We start from the raw sequence: 25,772 nt of genomic DNA, 5'->3' as shown, positions 1-25,772 counted from the left end.
GGTATACCGTGGTTCGGAAGGTGCTGAGAGAACTCCTGATTCTTTATAGATACAAGTTTGGGAGTTTCGGCGTTTTTTTAAGAACGGAAAGCATATGCTACTATGCAAATTACATTCATCATCATCATCATCATCACTACCATATTATACCATACATCGTCCCATGGTTATGACTTATGAGCCTATAATGACCCTGTTATTGGTACTTTTCATAGTCTTTTAGATCGAGACTCGAGTTTGTCAAGCGATAATTAAAAAAAATCTATACCTACCTAATATTATAAACCTGAAGAGTATGTTTGCTTGAACGCGTTAATCTCAGGAACTACAGATCCGATTTAAAAACTTATTTCAGTGTTAGATAGCTCATTTATCGAGTAAGACTATAGGCTAAATATTATCACGCTAAGACTAATACGACCGAAGAAACTCAGGAAAAATGTGGGAAAAACGGAGGAAATATAAGAAATTACCAACTACTGGAGCAATTTTTATGGCAATATTAAACACAGATATAGAGTAGACCAAGTGAAGGGAGTAGAGACATAAGCTATTTTTTATGGGAAAATGTACGGTTTCTGTAAAATTCCTAATTTACGCGGGCGAAGCCGCGCGGGACATCTAGTTTAGAATAAGACTGCATTCATAACACAATATTTTTTTATCATTTACATATATACATTCAATACAAGGGAAAATAAAACAGAGCATTAAAGTTTTTAATTTATTTCAGTGATACTGATTACATATTATTAATAACATATCCTTAGCCTATTGATCCTAAAAAAATCATTTCCAATATCACCTTACCTAGTTATTATTTGGAATATTCCATTAATTACTGATTAAGTTAACCGTTTAATAAAATGTAAATAAATTAAACAAAAATAAATTATAAATCTTTGGTTTCTAAGGTAATGAAACGGACGAAAACAACGCGAATTACAATGAAGAGCCTTGACAAGTTGGAATGTTTGAAAATAACGTTTGCCGTCGCGCACATAATACGAACACCTTAATTTATCCACTAGTTTAAATAAACTCGTTAATATTTCATTTTATTAGAACTAAGGTTAATCCTCTGAATTGCATTTTTATCATATAAGTTAACAAACAACTTTTGATTTTCGCTTTTAAATTATAGCTAAACTACGAAATACTCTAAATTCCTATCGTAAGACTATTCACGACTAAGAGGAGGACAATTCTGATGGAGTCGATGAAGGGGAGACCTCGGGAGACGAAGGGAGATGGGACGCTAACGACTCTGTGGGAGCGGTCAGCGCGCCCAACTGCGGTGGTGCGAGCGGACCGCGCCCGCCGGATGGGATGAACATCGGCGATTTTATTGTCGGTATTAGCAAAATTGTGACTAATCATAGCGAGCTTCTAAACAAAGAGGAAATACTCACAGCCAGAATGATTTTCCATAGTTCGTGTCTAGATATGGTAGGGGAAATACGTTTAAATTTTAAGTTTATAGTTTAGTTTTTTACGTTTAATCTAACATTACCTACGGTGCGTAAGTTTAATTTTTCTATTTTAATCGAAACTCAGGCCTCGGGCCCGTTTAGTACATTAGAAGCTACCGATAACGACGCGAGCGAAACTCTTATTTAAATAGACCTCGGCGGTGTCGATTTCGATAAGAATCTTCAGCGTCTCAAATCCAATAATCCTTAAATATAATTTAGAAGAAGTTTACTTCGGAACTACGATAGATCGACTCGGCGATCTCCTGGGGAGTTTACTTCGATTCCAATTCTGAATTAATACTAGGCTAATCGTGCTAGATTTATAGTCGATAGTTTAATTATAATAGAGGTTAATGGGCATGGCGATGTAAGCGGGGTCCTGACGACGCGAGACGCGGGGGAACGCAACGCGAGTGAGAACATACTTAAGATAATTATCGATAGAAGCATTACTATATAACGGCACTGCGGAATGTACCAGTTTATAAAAACATACCCTAAGTCGACTTACGATTACATTTGTTCTGAACGAGAATACAACTCACGAGAATGATCCTTACATTACGATATTATTCATTCACTACGTTTAACATTTCCTCGTTTTACTTCCCTGACTCCATCGCTGGCGTCACCTAATTTAATTCCTGAGAAGCCTTATCTGTGAACCGGCAAATAGTTAAGTTGTGATGTGCGATTATACCCTATATTTTAATTATCATTATTTAGTCGCTCGAGGACAGGGAGCCACGAGCTCGATGGTTCCCTGCGCTCGAGGTAACTTTAACACCTAGCCGCGGCGGCAAATCGCGTTTCCGACGGCGGCCGGCAGGAGCGCTGCGGGCGCTGCGGCCGGCGACGGGAATCCGCCCAGCGTCTATGCAAATGTCTTAGAGGAAGTTGCGATACTTTGCATAGAGACTCGCGGGTTCCCTCGCACTCTCAAGGCGGTCTTCACTGTCCCAAATCATAAGCTAAGGCCGAACCGAACGCTAACATTTACTCGTCCGAATTTTTATCCGTCCATTTTATCTCTATCGATAATCTCCGAACGTTACCTCACTAGAAATACAAAATTTAACGTATTTACAACCATTTTTAATTCCTCTAACGAAACATTCATAAGTACATGCTTGCTCGCACAGTCGAAATGTACATTTACAAGTAGGAATTGGACTAGATTATCTCGGGGAATGAAAACCATACTATGAATTTCCGGATCGATCGAAAAGTTTCAGTCCGTATGCGTGGAGCGCGGAGTTGCATGTGGAAGTTCGTGTCTGGCAGGCGCCGATCGAGCCCTGATGATGCACCAGACCTCCCGCCGAAACGTCTTTAGAATTTGGTGATATTTGCATACTTAGTAATTACATGATAATGCATTTCCCTTTCTCGGCCCAGGGGTTGTTCTTCTTGTCGGGCGCGTGTATGAGAGGATCGTTCTTTTCATTTTCCTCTACGTACTCCCTCATCCTGTAACAAAAGAGAGAAATTTTAATTAGTATTTATATTCAGTCTTTCCGGAATTATTTGTGTTTTTGTGAAATGCTTTGATAAGCTGACTTTTGTGTAAAGAGCCGTGAGCCCGCGTTGTTGCGACTTGACAAAAACACATTTTTATGTTCTTCTAAATGCGGTTTTTTGGTTATTCAGGTATGTTCTAGTTATGTTGGGAATAATTGTACATGTTTTTAAATTTAAATTTTTGTCTTCTTTAATAAAGAGTGTATCACAATCAGCATTAATAACATTGAATACAACAAAGATATCAAAATCATACATAGTTAATTAGATAGAGATATCCCATGTGTTATCTGTGACGCTAATAATTATTAACGAATTAATAATAATACTATTTTGAATCACAGATTAGAAACATTTATTACCTATTAATTGTATTTCTTTGATCATTGCGTTTATTTTTACAGGCCGTACCATAATTTTACTATTACGATCCATACTCAATGCGAAAGTGTCTCTGTTTGTCTGTCTTTTTGTGTATCTGTCTATACCCTGTCTATCTGTTTGTCTGTCTATCTGTCTATTATTTTGTTTTGCTGTCTATCTGTCGGTTCACGCGCAGAACAGGATTTTGATGTGTACATGGGTACATATACTTTGAGTCCCCGTATAGGACATATGATACTTTTTATCTCGAAAAATGAGCAGGTTTCCGTGTGACAAATGCATTTTCGTATAATGGAGTTGCGGGGATCAACTAGTGTTAAAATAAATTTTCTATTTCATTCATATTTTCTATCGAAGAAATAATAGTTATTACGATTATAATATCTTTACTGATAGGCAGTAACAGAGTAATATTCTCTTGACGATTTAATTTTACTAAAATAATATTTTATATTATTATATTATCTTATTATTAAGTTAGCTCCACGATATTTATTATAAATACTATACACAGACGAAGCCTTCCAAGTGGCGTAATCTTTATTGATTCTGTACAATATTCTACAGAACTTGATAGAACGTTTCATTTTGTTATTCCAGGTTAATTATATCAGACAACAAATAATAGGGTGGAATATTAACGAGAATTTAACATGGGTATCGAAATAAAATTATATATTGATACCGAAATAGACACACTATGGCCAGTGCCCAGTATAAATAGTCAGTACTCAAGATGCATCTCGGTCTCAAGACACGGTTCGGGTTCTGTGATTGGTTGGCTGTCAAAATTTGGACCAATCATAGAGCCGAACCGCGTCTTGAGACCGAGATGCATCTTGAGTACTGACTATTTATGCCGGCCAAGGGGCAAATTAGTTATTAATTTGTGAGATTTTTTATGTTTAACAGACATATTAAGTGGACTGTATTTTGATAATATACGAATATGGCTTTTGATTGGCTGACGTCAATTTAACAACTCGGTTGTAAAATCTCGGAAACCGAATAAGTAAAATCTCTGCATTGTTTCCTCGCTAGACGGCAGCACCATCACAGACAGTAAACAAAAAGTTTTGTAATTTGTTCGACTTTGTCTACTTTTCTGTCAATAAGTATTATTATTATTTATAGAAGAGTAGTCTCGGCTGTTTGCCGGAGAAGATGACTCAGGTACGGGCATGATCCAAGTATCCTGATTCCTGGTTCATGATAAAGATGTGTTATGATTGGGGTGAAGAGAAAGATGAGGATGGCTTTAGAAAACGGCGAACTAATGAGCATGTTTTTTTTTAATGAAATAAGGGGGCAAACGAGCAAACGGGTCACCTGATGGAAAGTAATTCCGTCGCCCATGGACACTCGTAGCATCAGAAGAGCTGCAGGTGCGTTGCCGGCCTTTTAAGGTAATAGGGGAGGGTAGGGATGGGAAGGCAAGGGAATAGGGTAGGGGATTGGGCCTCCGGTAAACTCACTCACTGGGCGAAACACAGCACAAGCGCTGTTTCACGCCGGCTTTCTGTGAGAACGTGGTATTTCTCCGGTCGAGCCGGCTTATTCGTGCCGAAGCATGGCTCTCCCACGTCAATGTATCGATTATGATTTATGATAGATTTTTGCATTTGTATATGTCGTAGGATGATTTGATAAATCAGTGTTTTCGCGAAATCCCTAGAATTTTCGCGAAAATTCTAGGGATTTCGCGAAAACACGGATTTATCAAATCATCCTACGACATATATAAGTATTTATTATCATTAAATTTTTAATGTATGTGCCAGACGTTATAGCGCCCTCTGCTCCGACTTTTATGTAATATTCCCTATTCCTTTATAGTTATTAAAACGTGTTTAACGTTCGAAACACACGTTTAAATATTTGAGAGCTCTTTTCGTCAAAATGGCGTAGTCACCAAGATGTCAGCGTACGTAACAAAAGTAATAAAGACACTCATATTTTATTTCCCCCGAGTGTTAAATATTCAAACAGTTTTGTGCTATCTCATTCGTGTGCCTCGGTTTCTACAGGAGAGATTTATAATAAAACTTTCTTTTGTAATGTATGGTTTTTGAGTCGCCTGATAGAGCGATCGTCGCCATGCTGCAGCATGATTATATTATCGTACAACTGTAATTGTGAGTTGTGACCAAATAATTATTTCGCCATCTTGGATGGTCACCCATATTGGATTTAGAGTGATGTCACATACCATATTTTAGCTCGATCGGTTAAATACACCTACTTCAACATTGAGTTCCAAGATTTCACCCGAACATACATACTTACATACCTACAGAGCAAGTTAAATAAAAGCTTTTATACGTGGGAGAGCCATGCTTCGGCACGAATGAGCCGGCTCGACCGGAAAAATACCACGTTCTCACAGAAAACCGGCGTGAAACAGCGCTTGCGCTGTGTTTCGCCGAGTGAGTGAGTTTACCGGAGGCCCAATCCCCTACCCTAATCCCTTCCCTATTCCCTTCCCTTCCCTACCCTCCCCTATTACCCTATTCCCTCTTAAAAGGCCGGCAACGCACCTGCAGCTCTTCTGATGCTGCGAGTGTCCATGGGCGACGGAAGTTGCTTTCCATCAGGTGACCCGTTTCCTCGTTTGCCCCCTTATTTTATAAAAATAAAAAAATAAAATTTTTTAATAAGAAACCACTCTGAAGCTTCCATAGAATTTGACAACATTCTGATATGACGTATGCAACGTGCTAGATTTCGGTCGGACTATTTACTGTATGTGCTAGTAGCGGCCTCTGCTCCAACTATAGCGTAATATTCTCTATTGCACTATGATAGTTGTCTCAAAATGGATAATCGTACTATGTACCTTTGCAAACATAGCAAGATTCAATTAAAAACGATACAAACGATTTACGTGCGATCAAACCGGGCGAATATTGAATTTGTGATAGCGTGATTGGCAACCGAGTAATACGTGACGTGGTCGTGACGTAGTCGTAACGTTTGTTGAACCGCAATTTATCGTCAAATTACCGGTTTCAATGAGGGTTTTTGATATACCCTGGTCCCTGACTCCTAGGGTCTATCGTGTCAAATCGCTGTCATATGTGACGATATAGCTGTCATAATATGTCATACATTTGACACGAAATACCCTACGGCTACATACTAAAAGAAGCTGCTGCTTTGGTAATGAGGGTTTTAGATATTTCTTTTGTCGTTATGAGATAATTTTTTTTATATGTTGATATATTGTGTTATCATCAGTCAGTCAAATGTGACGACGCGAGCCTTCACAAAGCTCGGCTTTTAGCTAGTTAATAGTATTTTATATCCCAAAAGGCCGCTTTTCCTGTCATGCGTGTAGACAGCACGCGGATCTGGTCCGCATGCGGGTGACGGGTTGCCCGCATGGCAGGAAAAGCCCCAAAAAGTAACCAACAAACTCACTAACAAACTAAGCTTCAAAAAGATTAAGAGGGAACGCGGGTGCAGTAGAATTTCAACGAAAAAGCTATTGCCATCACGCTTCACCCTGCGCGCTGCGCCGGCACGTGTATTGTGATAAAGACAGATACAGTAAATCGACGTAACGTTTGGTACTACTAATATATATTCTGTGGTAACGTAGTCCTTTTCCTCCTCCTTCGAAGTAGTGCCTATCTAATTATTATTTTTATAAATTATATCTTTAAGAAGAGTGAGTCTATGGCACTACGTTTTTATTTTATCTTAAAGATCTTTCAAATTAGTTTTATCGTCGGTGGATTGCCGGGGTACGGGGCATTAATTTTTTGCGATTTTTGAAGGGTCATATTTTTCTTATTTATTAGTAAATTTAGAAAAAATCGAACATAAAAAAGAAGCATAGCTTTAACAGATCCCAATATTGTATAAAAAAATCATTTGTCTAGACGCATTGTCCAGGGAGTAAATGTCGGGGAATACGTTTGTATGGAAAAACAGTGTTAGCATTTACTCTTAAGAGCGTATACCAGGGGCTAGAGAAATGAAAAAAAAAGTACGTGTAATATCTTTAGCTGTCTCCCTTACCTTAAGCCTATACCGCAGAACGCGATAGAGACAACTGCAGAAAATCAACGATTCGTTGTCCCCTGATTCCTTCTCCAAAACTTAACCGATTTAAGTACTTTTTTCATTATAGATTAAAGAAAGGCTTGAGCTGTGTTTCTATGTTTTTTTTGTATAATCTAGCCAAATCTGTTTTCTGGATGTTTGAACACAGCGGAAAATCTGGCAATTTTTTTGGGTTTTTGAACGTTCATATCTTATTTAATAATTAAATTATAAAAAAAAGAAAATATAGGGACATTGTATTAGTGGTCCTATATTCAGGAAAAAAATATAACTCTATTAGCATTATCCAGGGAGGAAACAGGGGACAACGTTTGTATGGGGCGGCGTGGACCAAGTATAATGTTATATTGATCACGTAAACGGCTGTATTTAAATATAACTTATATATAAGTATACAGACTTCCGGAACTTCAAAGCCCCACTGACCGGAGGCGTTTGGAACTCAAGAATTCCGGGATATTGAACGGATAAAAGAATTTTTCACGGAGTAAGTGATATACATACATCGATACAATAGCGCCTGGGCTCTGAGCCAAGTGATAAACTGATGAGTTTTGGTCAAACACAGCTAGCCTACTATCCATACTAATATTACAAATGTCTGTTCACCTGTTCACCTTCACGTCCAAACCGCTGAACCAATTTTGCTAAAATTTGGTATGGAGATATTTTGAGTCCCGGGAACATTTACGATTCCCGAGCGATAAACAAATTAAGGCGTAACGGAGTTTCGAGCGCAATCCAATCGATTATAATTAATCGTTAAATACTTACTAGGTACGTTAATGATTAATGACATTATTGTTATGGGTTAGAAGTGACTCACCCAATATTGTAAACAAGGAAATGATTCAAGCTTTTCTCATAACAACATTTCAGTGTAGAATTGTAGATAAGTTTCACATAAACAGGTGTACCTAAACGTGTGTTATATTACAATGTATTGTTTGAGTATTAAACAGGAACTAAACAATTATACCAGTAGGTAATAGACGTAGATTTATGTGTAGTAATAGACATTAGACGCAGACGTAGATTTCCCTCTCTGGTTCAAATTGCCAAACCATGCCAAACCTAAACCACGGCCTAAACTAAAAATTTTAACCTAGACTTAAGTGGTAGAAGCATAGATAGCTTGTATTTATTGTTACACTTATGATAGAATTATTTTTTATAACGCAACGCCTCTGTGGTCTAGTGGTATAGAGCGCAGCTCTTGACTCGTGGGTTCGATTCCCACGCTGGAAACATGTTATTTCCAAGTTTGGTTAGGACAATGCAGGCTGATCACCTGATTATCTGACAAGTAAGATGATCCATGCGTCGGATGGGCATGTAAAAAGTCGGTCCTGCGCCTGATCTCTCGACAGTCGTGTCGGTCTTCCGTCCTACTGGGTTATGAGAGTAAAGGAATAGAGAGTGCTATTGTGTACAGCGCACACACTTGGGCACTATAAAATTACTCCCGCGTAGCTGGCCTGGTTTCGATGAAACCGGCAACCGTCACCGAAACCGGTGTGGGAGCTATTATTTTTTATTAGAAAAGACCCCTAAAAATAAAAATAATTCTTTCATATTAATTGTTATTTTCGGTAAGTATACTTTACAAATTGCAAATAATATTATATTTCGTTGTAACTACAATCTCTCCCGAGAATCAAGATGCTCCAGAGGAATAAGCCATTAATCATTACAAATTATGAGATTGTCAATCCGAATACACTAATTTAGAAAATGTAATCGGCGGATTTTGAACTACTTTATATGAGTTGGATTTGAGTCATGAATTTTTATGACCCATCCGAATGATCTAGATTTACAATCTGTTTTACAGCCGCCGTTTAAAGGATTACAATGTTTTATGTCGTTTTGATACCACCACTTAGACCCACTGTTGGTATGTACGATCGCTGAATCTGGTGTGACACATCTCGATTTTACGAGTACCTACTATAAATTATAATAGATATAGAAGATTAAAAGAATGGGCGAGTTTCTTACGCCGGACATTTTCGCCTTTACCGAACCTATGTAGGTCCTATATTATAATAACATTGTAAAACAATGGTATTGTGGGGCAATCTCAAAATATTAGTTATCCATTTTGGTAATACGTAATCAAGACAGCCAGAATAAACCGGGCACTCCGAATTGCTACTCTATGACAGCAAATTTCCTACTGTAACTCTTTCACCAGGCCCTTACAGTAGGAAATAAGGGCCTGATTCTCCATACTTCATCTGACAAGTTAAGTGGTGGATAGCCTATTCGGCATTTATCAGGAAGTAGTGAAACAAGCCCTAAATATATCAACTGTCTTTACAAACTAGCACCGCAGTGCCTTAAAACTTCACAAAATCAATATTAATATTTTAATAAGAGGTTCCTCATAATAAAGCAAATTTCATTTCTTATGAAGCATCTCCTTAGTACAATAGGATATAATGCTAGGCTGTAAAAAATTGTTTTTATCCAATACTTTTTGTTATAGAAAATATTATTGTAATGCACAAATAGACTTTCAATATAATATTATATCTTCCAATTCGACAATCTTTGTTCAGTGGAGTGAGACTTCAAACGTGTCTCATCTATCCCGGAAAATTAAACCTCCGGGGAAAAGATTTTTATTTGAACTTTATTCACGCTAAGTGTCTTTTCCGGAAAAATAAAACTGTTGATTCCAAACTGTTACGAATTGCCTGGGGGTTTATTCGTATTCTTTTAACATCGGCGATAGTTTTTTTGCTGCAGAAACTTCCAATTATTTTGAATACTTTTTTGTGTCTGTAGATTTTGTGTGATTAAAGATTCCTTCGTTCAGGTGTCTTTCTCCTTGTTATCGTTTTACGCTCAAACTATGGAACTGATTTTGATGATTATGGGGTTACTTTAAGTAATAATATTAATATTTATAGCAATTTCATTAAATTAACCACTGTCCAAAGCCTAAGTAAATAAGTGAATGTCACTACATTTTATGCTGTAGATTTCCGCAAAGCAACGCTTGAATCTATTAATTACTGGGTTTCGGTCAACGTATACTTTATTTCATATAAATCGAATTGGCCCTTTAAGCGTGAAAAGTACCAGACAGACAGACAGGCAGACAGATCAACAGACATACACAATTTTGCATATTAGCAAGAATGAGGATGAATCCATTAAAATAAGGTCTACCTAGACATGACATTTTAATAAGATTAACACTAACAAACGTTGGTGAATTTAGCCTTAAGCTACCAAACAACTTGTTATTGAAACCAACCCAACATTTGCATGAACGTGCCAGTCTGTGGCGATCGATATAATGAAGCAATCCAATTACTATGGCGTGTCGGGCCGGGGGTCAAACCCTGAACCCCCAATGACATCCACCTGATAGCCCACGACTTATTTATGAGGGCAAAAAACGCTATTATACAGCTTTAAGTAACCCTCTGTACAAGGTATTATTTTTAGCGCCAATAAAAAGGGAGGACAGACAGTTAAAAAATACTTTGAATGACCAAAATTGTTTTTTGCGTTTTGGAGCTACGCCTGTCAATTGTCTGGACCAGCAGGCATAGAAACTGCAAACTTTTCAACATAGGGTTGATTCAGACCGCAATGCGTAGATGCATTTCTTAATTTATATGGATTACATATTCGCAAGACGTCTCACTCAATTGAAATCTGCCAAATCCATACAAAGCGCCGCGCCGCCCCTCGCCTCGCGGTCTAAATCAACCCTTAGATCTAGTTTTTTTTTTGTTTCAAAACTTGGCTCGCATACTGCTTGACGAATATATAATTTTTAAGTTTAATTCGCAATCACGGACAAAGGCTGAAATGTAGGTTTTAAGGCAGGTACTTAATGAAATGTAAATTCTTTCAGTATTATTTTTCCTTCATCAACATTAAAATAACTATTATCTCAAGTAATAAGACCATGTTTTTCACATTAAAGTGAGCATAATAGATATATTCGTTCCCTACAGCCTTTCTTCTTATCCTTTAAGGAAATTCAACAAAGGATCCTCATAATCCCCATTGTTACAGATTCATGCAGCCCGGGCATAAAATTACATTCCTTTCTTGAATCATCAAAAACATCATCAAAATAGAATTCTGCAGAAAGATTAAAGTAGATTTTGCAGTTTGGACAGATGTTGAGTTAAAATTAATGCCCTCTTGGGATCTATATTTAGCTGTTTGAAAGCTTTTAAGCTTTAAGAACAAGATCAATGAAAGCTACACTGAACGGGTTAAAATATTATAAAACTTAGCATAGAATAAATTAACACTACAATTAGGTGTAAGAAAACGTATTGTAATATCAAAGAAATGGATTCATATGTCATTTGGTCGAGTTTTGTCAAAGGCTGCGTTTCCACCAGAGATGCGTTGCGAGGAATGTGTTTTTAAGATCCAATAGAATCACTGCGCTGAGCGAGGTCACGTCAATGAAGCGATTCTATTGGTTCTCGCAGCCTTAGTCTTGTTCTATAGGCTGGGTTTAACATAACGCGACCAAATGATGTAGGTCCGCCATCTGTCTATAAAGCAACTTCTCTGATAGTACAAAAAATAAAAAAAGATGATTTAGCACTAGCAAATAATACAACACAAAGTGTACAATCCAAGAGTAGTATAAAAGAACTGAAAGCAGCAAATAGTGGCGTAACTCCAAAAAACACCACAGCTAATCTAGATGTCCCGGTCCAAGAGGTTGAGCCAATTTGGCAGAGACTGTGTTGTGCAAAGGGTTTTATTGCTGGTATACGGTTTACTGGAACTACATCTACGTTACGAGTTCCATACGATTGTTATTGGTGTCTATATAAAAGCCGGAGGTATATAATCACAAATATGTAAGCCTCGAATGTCGAATGCTTTACTTATCTTCTACATTTGCCACAAAAATGATGTAAAGACAAATTAAGGAAAAAAATAAAATAAATTGTAGAAAGTACTATAATTAAAATGTCAACATGTAATTGAAAGCTTGCCTTACGTCGAGCGATAAAAGTACAATGTTATGATCATAAAGAAATTTCCGCTAGGTATATTAACTTTATGGTTATAATTGATTAAGTATGAGACTGAAAAAATATATACTTACTGTAATATGAAATACAAAAAAATCCTTTAAGCTTAAGTAAATATTATAAAAATGAAGTGAGACCATTTACTTTAGAAAAATCTTTAAATATATTAATTACAATGATCATTGATGCGAAGTAAACAATGATATGTCTGAGTTCTACTAAAACTCGAAGACAAAGAACTATTTGCTAGAGATATAAGGAGAAGTTTAATAGCTACAACTCAGAATGTAAGTATAATGTTTTACTTTGCGTGCAGTTGGAGATGAATACCAGTGAAGGAAATATAACTAGTTCTGAGAAAAGTTTCACTGTGAAATATGTGCTTAATTTCGTGCAAAATGCAGTTTTGTCTAACGTTTTCGCTACTAAACTAAATGTTATCTACGACTCCGTTCATGCTTAATACCATCAGTCTTACTACAAAATATTTAAACACCTGTTGAACATGATTAGAAAAAAATTCGGTACATAATGGTCTCAAAAACTGTTCAATAGATGTTTAGATCTTATGTGGTGAGACCGTATGTCTTTTGCACAGTTATTAACACCGCAGTAAAAACGGGGGCTACAATCGTAGACCTGGGTCCTTTTTTGGCAATATTTTGCGCTAGGAACTTGACTTTACAGGTAGGCAATCGCCGTCTGATATGTTATCAAAACCATCGCCGATTGAAAAAACTGCTATTTGGCATCAAAAAATTGTACTACCATGATAGCAGTCCGCGCGAGTATATTGGTGTACTAAATTCAATCATATTATTAAAAAAAAAAAACTCCACAGCCGAACATATAACCTCCTCCTTTTTGGAAGTCGGTTAAAAAGCATCGGTATTTTGCTACACGATGCAAACAAAATTAGATATAGTAAAATTTTGAAAGACATATAGATCAAGAAATAAAAGAGAATTATCAGTTGAAAACTGGCAAATATATGGAGTATGAACCATACGAATTCAATGGGGCATGGAGAAAAATTGTTATAATACTTGGCACTACAAGCGTTACGTCATGCCAGGAACTGCAACTAGGGCACATAAACCCAGGAAAGGTGGATCTATGTTATCCACATCTTACTGGAAAGTATATTATGTGTTTGTCTGGTATTTATAAGGTGTGATACCCACGAATTGATAGAATTTCGTTATAATACTATCAATTCTATAAAATCTACCAGTTATCGCGTACTAAAATACCATATCTGTATTTCAGTACGCGATAACTGTTCATTTACAAGGGGAAACAAGTGATAACACTTTGGGATGTGTAAGTGTCCCCTGTATAGAGTTCTCTATGAATTATGAAAGTAGCTGCGCTGAAGGAAAACGCATTTTATTAATTTTTGTATAGGCTAAGCTGGGGCGCTTGCAAATACAAATGAAAATAGTACTCTTTCAGCGCTGCAACTTTCACAGTGAACTCTATGTAAGGGATTCATACACACTCTTAAGTATTATCACTTAGTTTTGTGACACCTTGTGAATGATAAGCACGATATTGTCAAGTAAATGTATCATCAGATAAATTGATTCGCAGGTTATGTCAATGCAATGTTAGTCGTGATGTTGTGCCTGCTGGGTTTTTATAACACGACCAAATCACGAAGGATCATCATTGTATTAGTTATATCAATTTTTGATAGTAAATAATTATTATAACGTAATGTAACGTTATATAATAATTTAATCCAGTTATTTAATTGTGTAGCCTATTCCGAATTGGGAGTCATAGAAATGACCTTCATTCAATATTTTGTTTATATTTTTCAGGTACAATTTTATGTTTGTACGTGCTTGTACCTAAAGTGGCTGGGTTCCAATTTTTGTAATATGAAAGCAACGAAGCAGAAGGTAGCTGAGAGAATTCCGAAATTAATATTGTAATAACGTGAATGAAAAGGGTTGAGAATTTATATACAGTACAAAGGTATGTTAGGATCGCACGAAAAAAATCTATACTTATACCTACCTTCAAAATATCATTTAATAATCCATACTTATATTATAAATGCGAAAGTGTGTCTGTCTGTTACCTCTTCACTCTTCGCGCCTGCTGAACCGATTTTGCTGAAATTTGGTATGGAGATATCTTAAGCCGCGGGAAAGGACATAGGAATCATATTATACTTTTATCCCGGACAAATGTACGGTCCCCGTGCGATAAACAAATTTTGGCGCAACGGAGTTGCGTGCGTCATTCTAGTATTAAAATTAATCTATAAGGGTTGATTTAGACCGCAACATATAAGGGTTGATTTGACAGATTCGCAAGACGTCTCCCGCAATTGAAATCTGGCAAATCCATACAAATTTATGCCGCGCCGCACCTCGCCTCGCCTCGTCGCGTTTTTTATTCTTTATTATGTAATTAGGGGCCGTCTATGGGCTATTCGCCCATATCCCTTTTTTTGCTATCTTTGTATATAGGTTTTTCGCACCAAGGATCGTTGAAATAATATTATTACTTAATAATTGTAATTGTAGTCCATCACGCCATGAATTGACCCTAAGGCTGGATTTATGTGCACCCATCGCGCAGTTTGGCGGTTACACCGCGAGATCACAAGCAAATTTTGTAGCCAAAGTCCAATGAGGCTGACCCATTTTACTTGAAATGTTTTGTCCACTTTCCGTTTTACGAATATTCATTACTAGCGACCCGCCCCGGCGTCGGGTATAAAATAATATATAGCCACTGAAAAAATGATTAAAATCGATAGCCTATGATCCTTCACGTGGTCTACTTCTTATCTGTGCCAAATAACATAAAAATTGCTCAGTAGTTCGCGAGATAAGCCCTTTCAAATAATTTCCCCCGTTTTTTTCCACATTCTCCTATTAGTCTTAGCGTGACAAAATTTAGCCTGTAGCCTTCCTCAATAAATGGGTTATCTAATACTGAAATAATTTTTCAAATCGGACCAGTAGTTCCTGAGGTTAGCGCGTTCAAGTTAGCCCTTTCAAATATTTTTTCTCGTTTTTTCCACATTTTCCTATATTTCTTCGCTCCTATTAGTATTAGTGTGATAGAATATAGCCTCGATAAATGGGCTATCTAACACTGAAAGAATCATCAAAATCCGTTGCGTAGTTTTAAAGATTAAAGGGAACAAAGGGTCATGAGGGCAAAAAGCGACTTTGTTTTATAATAAGTAAGTATAAGTATAGAAGATATAGATTCGATGAGTTTACGTGTGCTGTTGCTATCTTAATGTTTGCCCATTCCAAAAAAAAAAAAAGGCTGCTAAATAACTTTTCACTTCCATAAGGACTTAACACACTAAGCACTCATCTGTTGTAATAAAAACTTAATCGAAACTCGACAATATAAACTGTGAAACTACGCTATTCCCAATTGTGCACTTCTCGAAGCATTGTTTCGAGTTGTTACTACCAATCCGAAATGACAATTTCTATATTAATAAACAAAGCTTTTGTTTCTGTGGATTATTAATCTTCTAGAATATGACGCCGCGACTCCACCGTGCCATAATTTCTTTATCGCGCGTGAACCATACATTTTTCCGGGATTAAAATAACCTAAATGTCCTTTCCCGGAACTCAAGGTTTCTCCATTTGTAAAACCGAATATCAAAATCAGTTCAGTTGCTTAAGCGTGCTAAGGTAACAGACATACTTACTATCGCCTTTATAATAATTACACGATGGATTAGAAAATTATTATGTATATTTAAGTAAAGATTAATAAATACATCCAAGAATGTGCTAAGTGTAACTCAGGGCGGCAGCTGCAGACGATGCGAGCTGCGACACGATGCGGTGCTCTGCAGGACTCATATTGAATTCGTCTTCAGTATTTACATAGTGACAGAGCAAATGGATGCTTAGATGCCTGTAACTTACATAGTAAGCATACCAATTAATATACTTAAATTTTATCTTTCATAAAGAGAAATTAATTCTATAGTTATTGTTTGAATCTCACGAAGTACTGGACTGATTTTTATGTTATTTGGCACAAATGTATAGTAGACCACGAGGCAGGACGTAGGCTACTCTCTTTGCTGGAAAATGCACGGTTCTCGTTGAATCCTTTATTCTAGCGGGCGGATCCGCGCGAAACGATTTCCATGCATATATATTATAAAATAAATTCGCTTTTTTTCCCTCATGTCCCTTTGATTTGAAAAATTATTTCAGTGTTAGATAGCCTATTTATTGAGGAAGGCTATAGGCTATATTTTATCACGCTAAGACTAATAGGAGAATGTGGAAAAAACGGGGGAAAGTATTTGAAAGGGCTTATCATGCGAACTACTGGAGCAATTTTTATGTTATTTGGCACAGATAAGAAGTAGACCACGTGCAGGATCATAGGCTATCGATTTTAATCATTTTTTCAGTGGTTATATATTTTATACCCGTGCGACGCCGGGGCGGGTCGCTAGTTACAATATAAAGGGGGAAGCTGTAAGCGTACAGAACATTACCCTAACGACCTCAAAGTGAAAATGTGAGAAAATATGAAGAAAACTTTTCGGTAAAAAGTTTAGGGTACAAGTTGTATTAAGTAAATCAATAAAATATAATAATAGTAGATGACGCCCGCAAAATTCGTTTGTCGCGCGGTAACCGTACATTTTTTTCAAGATAAAAAGTATCCTATGTCCTTTCCCGGTACTCAAAGTATCCTCGTACCAAATTCCAGCAAAATCGGTTCAGTGGTTTGGGCGTGAAAAGACGTAAAAGACAGACACTTTCGCATTTATAATATTAGTATGGATAACTATAAAGTGTGTTTGTTACCTCTTCACGATAAAGCCACTGTACCGACTTTGGTCTGAAGATATTTAGTCCTGGCGGATAAGAGGTTTCCGCGGGCTACATTTAGTTCACTAAGGGCCTGTTTCACCACTTTCTGATAAAGTGCCGAATAGGCTATTCACAACTTTTTTGACAGATTCTCCATACTTGATCCGTGAAGTTAATTGGTGGATAGCCTATTCGTCACTTATCAGGAAGTGGTGAAACAGGCCCTAAGACTGAATATTAGGTATATTTTCAATGTATCAACTTCAGACTCTAAATAAGCTACGAAAGTTACTCCAATATATTCTCAAGGAAAAGAAGGAATACTATGTAACGTAATATTATTATCTCCATTCATCCATCACATCCATCTGTTCACTCGCCATGATAGAGTGTAAATGATAAATCAATACACAAAATATATGAGACGTTATCACATAAATGCTATCGAAGGAACCCCAGCCAGTTCAGTCGTATTGTTGAACCTTTTTCATGGGCGATATACCCTTATCTTACTATAGCATAATATAAAATATTCTTATGGTGTTATTCATATTGACTAGTTTGGGAGAATTGAATCGTATTAAATAAAATAGATGTTGCGAGATCATGATAAAATTATTGTTTTGTGTCCTTTTATTTGACTAGAATTTTGAAAAATACTCAAATATTATAAAGAGCATAGGAGACTTCTTATATAGACCCAAAAAAAATAAGGTTCCCGCACGAAAACTACTTTTTATAAATTCATAAAATAAAATTTTATCGCATTAAAATTTAAAAGGAGTAACCAAAACCTTTACTTATTGTCAAATAAAAACCAATAAACTAAAACAGGGCCAGGCAACCGGGATAAGCGATAGGGTACAATATTTCAAACTCAATAATGGGGTTTAAAACAAATGGGCCAATTTTAGAGCTAAATGTTGTACGAGGTTGATTAACATTATTTACAGTTGCCATTAATTATTAATAATAGGAATTACCGTAAATAATACTGTAATAAATAATAGCAATTGCTGAAAATTATTGTAAATTTGTAATTCCAAAGGATATGAAAATTTCGGGGATTGGCAAAACAATACATATTTAAATGTATTGTAAATATAATATCATAAGAATCTCATAAGATTTTAGTTAAATATGAAAATCAATATTTAAATATAAAATATTTAACTAGGTACCTTTTAGTCAATTTAAAAGAAAATTTTAGAATTTTAGTTTTAGAATTTTAATATTGGATTGTTATACTTAATATAATTATTGCAGTTTCTGTTTTAAATAAGAAAAGTTGATAAGATTGTGATATTTATATTTTAATAACAAGAAGCCTAGTTATTATTTAGCATTATTGCCTAGATGTTGGACGCATCTTAGTTGCACCAACATTCATATTATAAACTGTACATTTTTCTGACAAAAACGTTCCCATGTCCTTTGCCGCGATTCAAAGTATCATAGGACATAGAGCCTACCAAAATTCATTGAAAACGTTCAGTGGTTTAGACGTGAAGAGGTACACACAGACGAAAAGAAATAATTTTACATTAATCTCTACATTGTATAAAAATAAGTCGCATATACCACGCTGTCTGTCCTTTACAATATGAAGACCTAATTACGTCTTTGGCTACAGATTTTTATGTGTTTTAATACCTGCTGTAGTTATATATGAGGAAAGTTTACATGTCGTAAACGTAGTTTATAGTATAAAAACTCAGATGAACAAAGAAGAAAATACTTGAAAAAAAAAGGAATATAACTTTACTAATAAGTTTGAAATAAAAAATGAATATTGCTATACTACGTCGTTTATGGAAATTTAATTTTGTAAAGTGGCATTTCCAGTAACTAGAGACATTACAAAAACATGAACCTTGAAACACAATATGAATATTACATCAAAAGCAAAAACGACTTTAAATGTTTTGTAATAGATATACTGTTCTCTACCTAGAGACTAGTAGATAAAGAACGATAAAATACACAACTTATGTGTTCATAGTACACATAAAATACAATATACTAGAGTTTACACTCGTGTATCGTGGAAACCGTACGTTTGATGCATAAGATATTCTTAATCCACTTCCAGGACTCTATTATAATCGAAATTTCACTAAAATCGGTATGGCCTATAAGAAGAGGTTACTGACAAAAACACTATGAAAGTTCCACTAAAATCGGTCAGGTGGTTTGAGCATAAAGACACAGAGAGAAACACTTTGGCAATATTAAGTATGGATTACATTAAGTAGGACATTTTGAGTAGATTATGAAAATGTAGAGTTACTTATCAAGGGCCATAAAAGATATGAACATTACACAAATTTGACTTAAAGAGACGCTTAGGGCGGAACTTCAGCCCTTCAGCGACTCGTCATAATCATATAAACCGCCTGATTTAATCATTGGGCACGGGAACCCGCCACGGGATTGTACAACTTACATTATACGAAACAAGCACTATAATCGCATGCATATCACTCCCGATTGTACTAATTCTACGATGTCACCTCACTATGTCTAATGTAAGGTGTACTCACGCTGCGATGCTTTTCGATAGCGGCCAGCGCTCCATTGAAGCTTGATACTTCATGTTTTCGATCTGCTTCTTCAGTGCCTCCTTGTCCATGGTCGCGAGAATACTGGGATCCATGGCGCAGAATCTGTGGTATAAGCATACACACACATCAGACCCGTGTACGGACACGCGCCGCTGTGGGCGCAGTACTGTCGCACACAAAACAACTCGGACACGACGTCACGATTACACGCTATGTTACTCATATTTGAGTAATTAAAAGTAGTGGATTGTATAAAGTGAGTCGCGATGAGTAATATGTGTGGTGTGTACGAGGAAATATTGAGGGGGATCGCTGTAAACGCTTTAGTTATCGACTGTATCCCGCCCGACTCACTCACACATGTAGCTGTGCTGGTGTTTGTGACTGCGCGCGCACGCTGTTACAGTTTCTATGACAACCCCGCACACGCGCGCCATGCGCAAATTTAGTTAATGAATGTTTTGTACGAATTTGGACTCATTGCATCATATTTTAGGGTCGTTTTTTTGTTAGGTGAGATTATAAAATTAATGAATTAGGCGTAATGCCCGGTAGTCTTGTGTTTTGTGTGCCATTACTCTTCGTCTCGCGCCTCGTGCCAGCGCGTGCCATCTGTCAAAATGTTGCACGCGTTTCTGGACGCTAATGTGTTACGATAGGGGCGATATTCGCTTGGTGATTTATTATAAATAATAGCGGTGCTATTATCCAAAGATGTCAGCACTTTGGGCGTGCATTCAGTGTATTGAAGTGCGCGAGCTTCATAGTTATTCATATTGGTATTCATTGTAATAGTGTATCGCCGATATTATAGATGGACTAGATAACGCCAGCAACTCCGTTGCGCAAAAACTCGTTTATCGCGGCGGAACCGTACATTTTTTCGGGATAAAAAGTATCCTATGTCCTTTCCCGGGACTCAAAGTATCTCCATGCCAAATTTCAGCAAAATCGGTCAAGCGGTTTGGGCGTGAAGAGGTAACAGACAGACAGACAGATAGACAGACACACTTTCGCATTTATAATATTAGTATGGATAACCAATTAACCTAAGTAATGGATAAAAATTAATAAAAAATAGTGACTTTAATTCTATCCTTCATAAAATTATTCCAATTTGGAATTGCCTGCTTCAGCTCTAATGGGTCTGCTCTACCAGCCCCCATAGACAAGTGGCAAAACGCTTACGCTAACGCTAACGCTAGCGCTACAAAATGTATGGATTTGACATTAGTATTCGCTAGTGAAGCGATGACTAATGTCAAATCGCATACATTTTGTAGCGCTTGCGTTAGCGTTAGCGCTTTGCCACTTGTCTACAGGCCACATAATATAAGCGCCGTCCGCGCCGGCGTGAAACAACGCTGGCTTACTCCAATCCAGTTATCGAATCCAGCACTGGATTGGATCACTGGATTTTAATATTGTAAATTGGCCATTATTCTGTGCCTCCAAGAATGACAACTGACCCTTAGGTCTGCTGTGAAGAAGACCTAAGACTCATATTTTTAAAGTGCATCGCTTCGCCTCGAGTCTCGACCCTTTGTTGTATTACCTAAAAGTGACAATGCCACTTTATGGCATAGGCATAGTCTATGGACTATATTATTATGTATATTATTATTTATTATGTATCATTTTCTAATAACATATTGTGTGTGGCGACTGGCGGCCCATGCTGCCGCCGCGCCGCTAAAATAAAACCTAGGGCCTATGTCATAAAAATGAATATTATAATATGAATTTTTGACGGTCGCACTCGCTCGCGGCAAAGATCGGAAAGTCACCTTAAGGGCCTTCGCCTCCATACAAAATACACAGCTAGCGACTGTATCGCGACTGTATCGATGCAAATATGCGACAGTATCGCGACTGCATCGCTACAATAATTCCTAAGTGTAAAGTGATATTTTAGTCCATAATTGTTGTCACGGTGTGTCGGGGGACCGCGCGCCAACAGTGTCTTTTGCATTTTGTATCGCCATGTCACTGATTGTCTCGATTTGGTTCGCTGTGAACTGACCCTTAAACTATCTACATTAGCGGTCCCCCGACACACCTTGACAACAATTATGGACTAAAATATCACTTTACACTTAGGAATTACGTATTTAAACTTAAAGTCAGTAAAATATATTATTTTTTAACGTTGTTAGTGGCGGCCGAAAAGGAAGATCTTCCGACCGAGCGAGATCGCATGCTCGGTCAGGCCGAAGCCCACTGACGTCATTTCAGACGTTGTATATATCTTGCCGTTCTCCGAAACTTCGATAGCGCGATGCAGGAATGTTAGGCGAATTGTGGGTACCGCCACAATTTCATTACTTTTTAAAGTTGTTTGGCGGGGGTTTTTTTAAATTTCTTAATTTAATTTTATTTCATTTATGAACTAGAATGCAATAAAGCCCACCAAACGACTGCAAGTTGCTAATCGGCCCTTCACGAACCAGATGAACCGCGATTTTTCAGTACGGAGCAGGCTGATGATGATGAACTATAGCTAAGAACACTCTCGAGTAAGTCAGCTTTCAAACAAAAAAGACTAGATAAAAATCGGTCCACCCGTTTGGATGCTACGATGCCACAGACAGACAGACAGACAGACAGACCGACAGACAGACACGTCAAACTTATAACACCCCTCTTTTTTAAAAGTCGCAATGGGCGCACGGCCTAAGAGATCGCAACATTAGAGTTAATACTCCTCCTAACTATTTATGCTCCTAACTATTTATCCTCTTCTGCTATCGCTCACCATCTGGTGACCAGTCCGCTAGTTCATAATATTCGCATATTCCACATTATCGCAGTACGAATTATTGATTACAAACTCGGTATCATGTAGATACCGTGATCCCTATTTAGCATACGGTTTAATCTGCATACCTTATTGCTGCTAACTGGGTCACGTCTATTGTTGAAAATTTCGTTAGTTCTGTTAAATAATGTTTAATGAAGAAGTTTAATAATCGGCCAAGTTACATAATTGAGGATTTTGTGAAAATTTCAAGTGTCAACGTTGTACACGTATGTATGTTGCCATTATGGATTTCGAGCCAAAAAGGTAAAAAAAATTATGTTTGTTATATGGGAGACCCCCTTAAATATTAACTTAATTTTGTTTTTAGTATTTGTTGTTATAGCGGCACCAGAAGTATACAATCTGTGAAAATTTCAGAAGTCTAGCTATAGCAGTTCTTGAGATACAGCCTGGAGACAGACGGACAGACGGACGGACAGACAGACGGACAGACAGACAGACAGACGGACAGGCATCGAAGTCTCAGTAATTGGGTCCGTTTTTACCCTTTGGGTACGGAACCCTAAAAAGAACCCCTAATTTCAAAATTCTATAATAGCTAAAACACTCTCGAGCTTCAGTCAAGTCACTCGTTTAGGTGCTATGATGCCAAGGACAGACCTACACAGACAGACAATTAACAGACAGACCGACAGACAGACACGTTAGACTTATAACACCCCCCTTTTTTGTCGGGGGTTAAAATGCGGTACCGTTACATAGCGGTCGTGATATAGCAGCGAATTATAATATTCTACTACTTAGATGTTGCTGTGAAATCTATATATTAATACGTGAGAGAAAAGCTTTGTAACCCTTTTTACAAAAAATGGGGAAACGTAGGTGCATGAAATTTCGCACAGTTATAGTTTATATGGTGAAGGAGTGCATCGAGCTAATTTTATTTTAAAATTATGCTTTTATCATATATATTTTTAACAAATAAAACGTTACACACACTACGATACTACTACTAGGAAAAATGACAGATATTTGCTATACATACGAATTATACTCTTTTATTTATGGTTGAAGTCTGTTGACAACAAGTTGACAAATTGAAAATGAATTACTGTTTTTTTTTATTTAATTTTAGATACTATTAGATGAGACAATGCTCAAACGGCCAGTCTGAGATCAGCTGAGTCCCAGAGACAAGAATTGAAAAAAACTATGATAAAGTCAATATTTTTTACAAAATATCAATGATATTCTATGTTACTAACGTAACTAGATTGGAAGTTTACGGTAGCAACGCGTTGCCACTTCGAAGATGCCTGCAGGCATATCTCACATACATAATGACATAACGAATATATGACTTGACATTGTCTTTTGAACAAAAAAGTGGTTACGCATTCTGCTGAGAATCTTTTGTAAGACATTGCTACTCTAGTATTTTAGAAACTCATTGCTGAAAACTGTCAAATTTCTTCCCGAATTTTGTTCCCGAAGCTTAAAAATACCTCCATAGTCCATAGAAAATTTCATCAAAGTCGGTTAAGCGCGTTCTGGTGTGAAAAGATAACGGACAGAAAAACAGTAAATCGTTTTTTAGGGTTCCGTACCCAAAGGGTGAAAACGGGACCCTATTACTAAGACTTCGATGTCTGTCCGTCTGTCTGTCTGTCTCCAGACTGTAACTCAAGAACGGTAATAGCTAGAGAGTTGAAATTTACACTAAAAACAAAATAAATTAAATATTTACAATACATACAATAAACGTGATTTTTTTGCCATTTTTTTCAAATTTATAAAACTCAAAGGTGACATAGTGATCTATCAACGCACATCCCAAACCACTGGACGGATCGGGCTGAAATTTGGCATGCAGGTAGATGTTATAACGTAGGCATCCGCTAAGAAAGGATTTTCATAAATTCCAACCCCAAGGGGTTCAAATAGGGGATGAAAGTTTGTATATAATAATACTTCTTAACGCGAGCGAAGCCGCGGCAAAAGCTCGTTAATAATAAAATAAAAGTAAAATAAATAATTAACGGGGGCTCATATACAAAAAACACAATTTTTGTTCTATAATGGTACGGAACCCTTTGTGCGCGAGTGCAACTCGCACTTGGCCCATTTTTTACTTAAAACCAGCGCAAAAAGTAAGTTGTTCTTGTATTAATATAAAAATGAAATCAATTTGTTACAAAGACACGGTTTGCTCTGTTGTTAACAAAAAAGCAAAGAATTGCAATAAATCATGCTGCCAAGGTTATGTGTGCACGCAAGATGTTATATCATAATAATATTTTGTTAAATTATAGTTAACATGGCTGTTAATAACTATATTATTTAGTGGGGTTACGCGAGGTTTAAATAGTTAGGATTAGCCTTAAACAAGTAAACCTTGTTATTCTTGTCTTTTATGTGCCTTTTCCAATATGCCAAAGCAAGAGAAGCAGAGTTCGTTAGTGACGAAATCCGAGTATCTAGTATTTTTTAAATTCAGGTAGGTATGCATTCGCGGGCGTAAAGTATTAAGTAACTCCATACCTTCATCACAGAAGAATCAGGGGCCTAAAGTTTTAAAGTGACGCCGCGTAAAACCGTGTTGGATATGTTTAAGATTCCTTGTTTTCTATGAGAGGCCGGCCATAGAAAACAAACAATGGAAGCGCAAAAAATAGAAAGGCCGTAAGCCACAAAATGGTTTTTGTCGCGTAATTTAAAAACCATAAATACATTTCATATTTAAGCTATGGGCAAATTAAAGTGTATGCTTCCAATGTGAACCAATCTATGTACAAATTTTGGAAGCTTAAGAGGATTCCACACCGCCCTTTTTTCCATACAAACGTTGTCCCCTGTTTCCTCCCTGGATAATGCTAGTAGAGTTATAATTTTTTTCCTGAATATCTACGGCAACTAATACAATGTCCCTATGTTTTCTTTTTTTTCATAATTTAATTATTAAATAAGATATGAACGTTCAAAAACCCAAAAAATGGCCAGATTTTCCACTGTGTTCAAACGTCCAGAAAACAGATTTGGCTAGATTATACAAAAAAAGCAAAACATAGGAACACAGCTCAAGCCTTTTTTTAATCTTTAATGAAAAAAGTACTTAAATCGGTTAAGTTTTGGAGAAGGAA

At 36.8% G+C, this 25,772-nt stretch overlaps 1 protein-coding gene across 3 annotated transcripts in view; it reads right to left on the bottom strand.

The window, feature by feature from the left end:
- Positions 1 to 722: 722 nt before the first annotated feature.
- The window catches only part of LOC121732392 (guanine nucleotide-binding protein subunit gamma-e), a 36,990-nt gene continuing 11,940 nt past the window's right edge, over positions 723 to 25,772 (bottom strand). For all 3 annotated transcript variants that reach the window (XM_042122255.1, XM_042122256.1, XM_042122258.1), the window contains 2 exons: positions 19,851 to 19,973; positions 723 to 2,945 (listed from right to left, as the gene is read on the bottom strand). In XM_042122255.1, the coding sequence (XP_041978189.1) occupies positions 2,840 to 2,945; positions 19,851 to 19,963 (219 nt within the window). In that variant the 5' untranslated portion in view covers positions 19,964 to 19,973 and the 3' untranslated portion in view covers positions 723 to 2,839. The remainder of the gene's footprint in view (positions 2,946 to 19,850; positions 19,974 to 25,772) is intronic.

Source organism: Aricia agestis, chromosome 12 (genome assembly GCF_905147365.1).
Source record: "Aricia agestis chromosome 12, ilAriAges1.1, whole genome shotgun sequence".
In the NCBI taxonomy this organism is placed as follows: Eukaryota; Metazoa; Arthropoda; class Insecta; order Lepidoptera; family Lycaenidae; genus Aricia; species Aricia agestis.
Note: the sequence above shows the minus strand (reverse complement) of the source record. Positions and strands in the feature narration are given on the sequence as shown.